The sequence below is a fragment of the Propithecus coquereli genome, unplaced genomic scaffold, assembly GCF_000956105.1.
Source record: "Propithecus coquereli isolate 6110/MARCELLA unplaced genomic scaffold, Pcoq_1.0 Scaffold22, whole genome shotgun sequence".
NCBI classification, from domain to species: Eukaryota; Metazoa; Chordata; class Mammalia; order Primates; family Indriidae; genus Propithecus; species Propithecus coquereli.
The window spans coordinates 1,989,778-1,990,865 of NW_012147189.1; the positions used below are offsets into that span (position 1 = coordinate 1,989,778).

At 38.1% G+C, this 1,088-nt stretch overlaps 1 protein-coding gene across 1 annotated transcript in view; it reads left to right on the forward strand.

The window, feature by feature from the left end:
- Window positions 1-608, forward strand: part of RASA1 (RAS p21 protein activator (GTPase activating protein) 1) — a 160,213-nt gene extending 159,605 nt beyond the window's left edge. The window contains exons 14-15 of the mRNA XM_012644747.1: window positions 50-184; window positions 510-608. Of these exons, the coding sequence (XP_012500201.1) occupies window positions 50-184; window positions 510-608 (234 nt within the window). The remainder of the gene's footprint in view (window positions 1-49; window positions 185-509) is intronic.
- The last annotated feature ends 480 nt before the right edge of the window (window positions 609-1,088 follow it).

The following is a 1,088-nucleotide window of genomic DNA, read 5'->3' on the forward strand; positions in this document are numbered from 1 at the left end:
AATATAAAGATTTGTATTTCTTAATGCAGTTTTTATGATTTTCTTAAAGAATGTACCTGAACTTCCAGACACTACAGAGCATTCTAGAACTGACCTGTCTCGTGATTTAGCAGCATTGCATGAGATTTGTGTGGCCCATTCAGATGAACTTCGAACACTCAGTAATGAGCGTGGTGTGCAGCAGGTAGGTTTTTTACTAGCCAGTTGTTAACAATGATGTTTCAAGCATAAGACCCTCTGAAGGTAATCAGTAGCTAAATTCTGGTTAACATTTCTATCCTGTCTGATCAAATCCAAGTCATAATCCGAAAAGATCTCAGCAGACAGGAATAACGGGCCCAGACGATGTACTTCTGATGGTATGCTTCCGTAAAAAGTTCAGTCTTGCTCATGAGTCTCAAATGTTAATAACTCTACTGGAAAACGGTGATATTCATACACTTTAGTGGCATATGTGAAAATGGCAAGTGAGCTAATAAGTCAGTATGGATGTGTCTTTTTTCTTTCAGTTTCTGTCTTCATACACAGCAGGCATGGCCAAAATGATTCTGAAATTGATGAGATTTGGAGTGTTTGATAAAAATATATATTCCAAGCTCCATATCTAGAAATTCTGGAGTGTAGCTATGGAAACTGCATTTCTGACAAGCTCTTACAGGGATTCAGATGCAAGTGGATCATGGCCCACACTTGAACAAACACTAGTCTGTATTAGTAGACTTCTTTCTGCTGTAGAGACCAACAGATTGGGATACAATCAGAGAGGGACTAAGGGACTAGAATTTAAAGGGACTTAAAACCAGGTCAGTTAAGCTATTGGAGATATAGAGAAGAAAACAAAACAACAATTTGGCCTCAGCTGAGAGAAGGACCACTGAGAGGAGGATGTTCCATAGTTTCTGTACACTGGCTAACCACTGGCAGGGATTTTGTAGAAGAGACTAAAGCATTGAGTTTGGTGATTATGAGTTCCCTTCAACCCCAAATTCTAGAATCCTCAAATTTTGAAGAGTCTTATTCATTAGGGCTCCAATCACTTTAAAACTTATTATATGATCTGCCATAGGTACTAAATTAAAAATAAGACT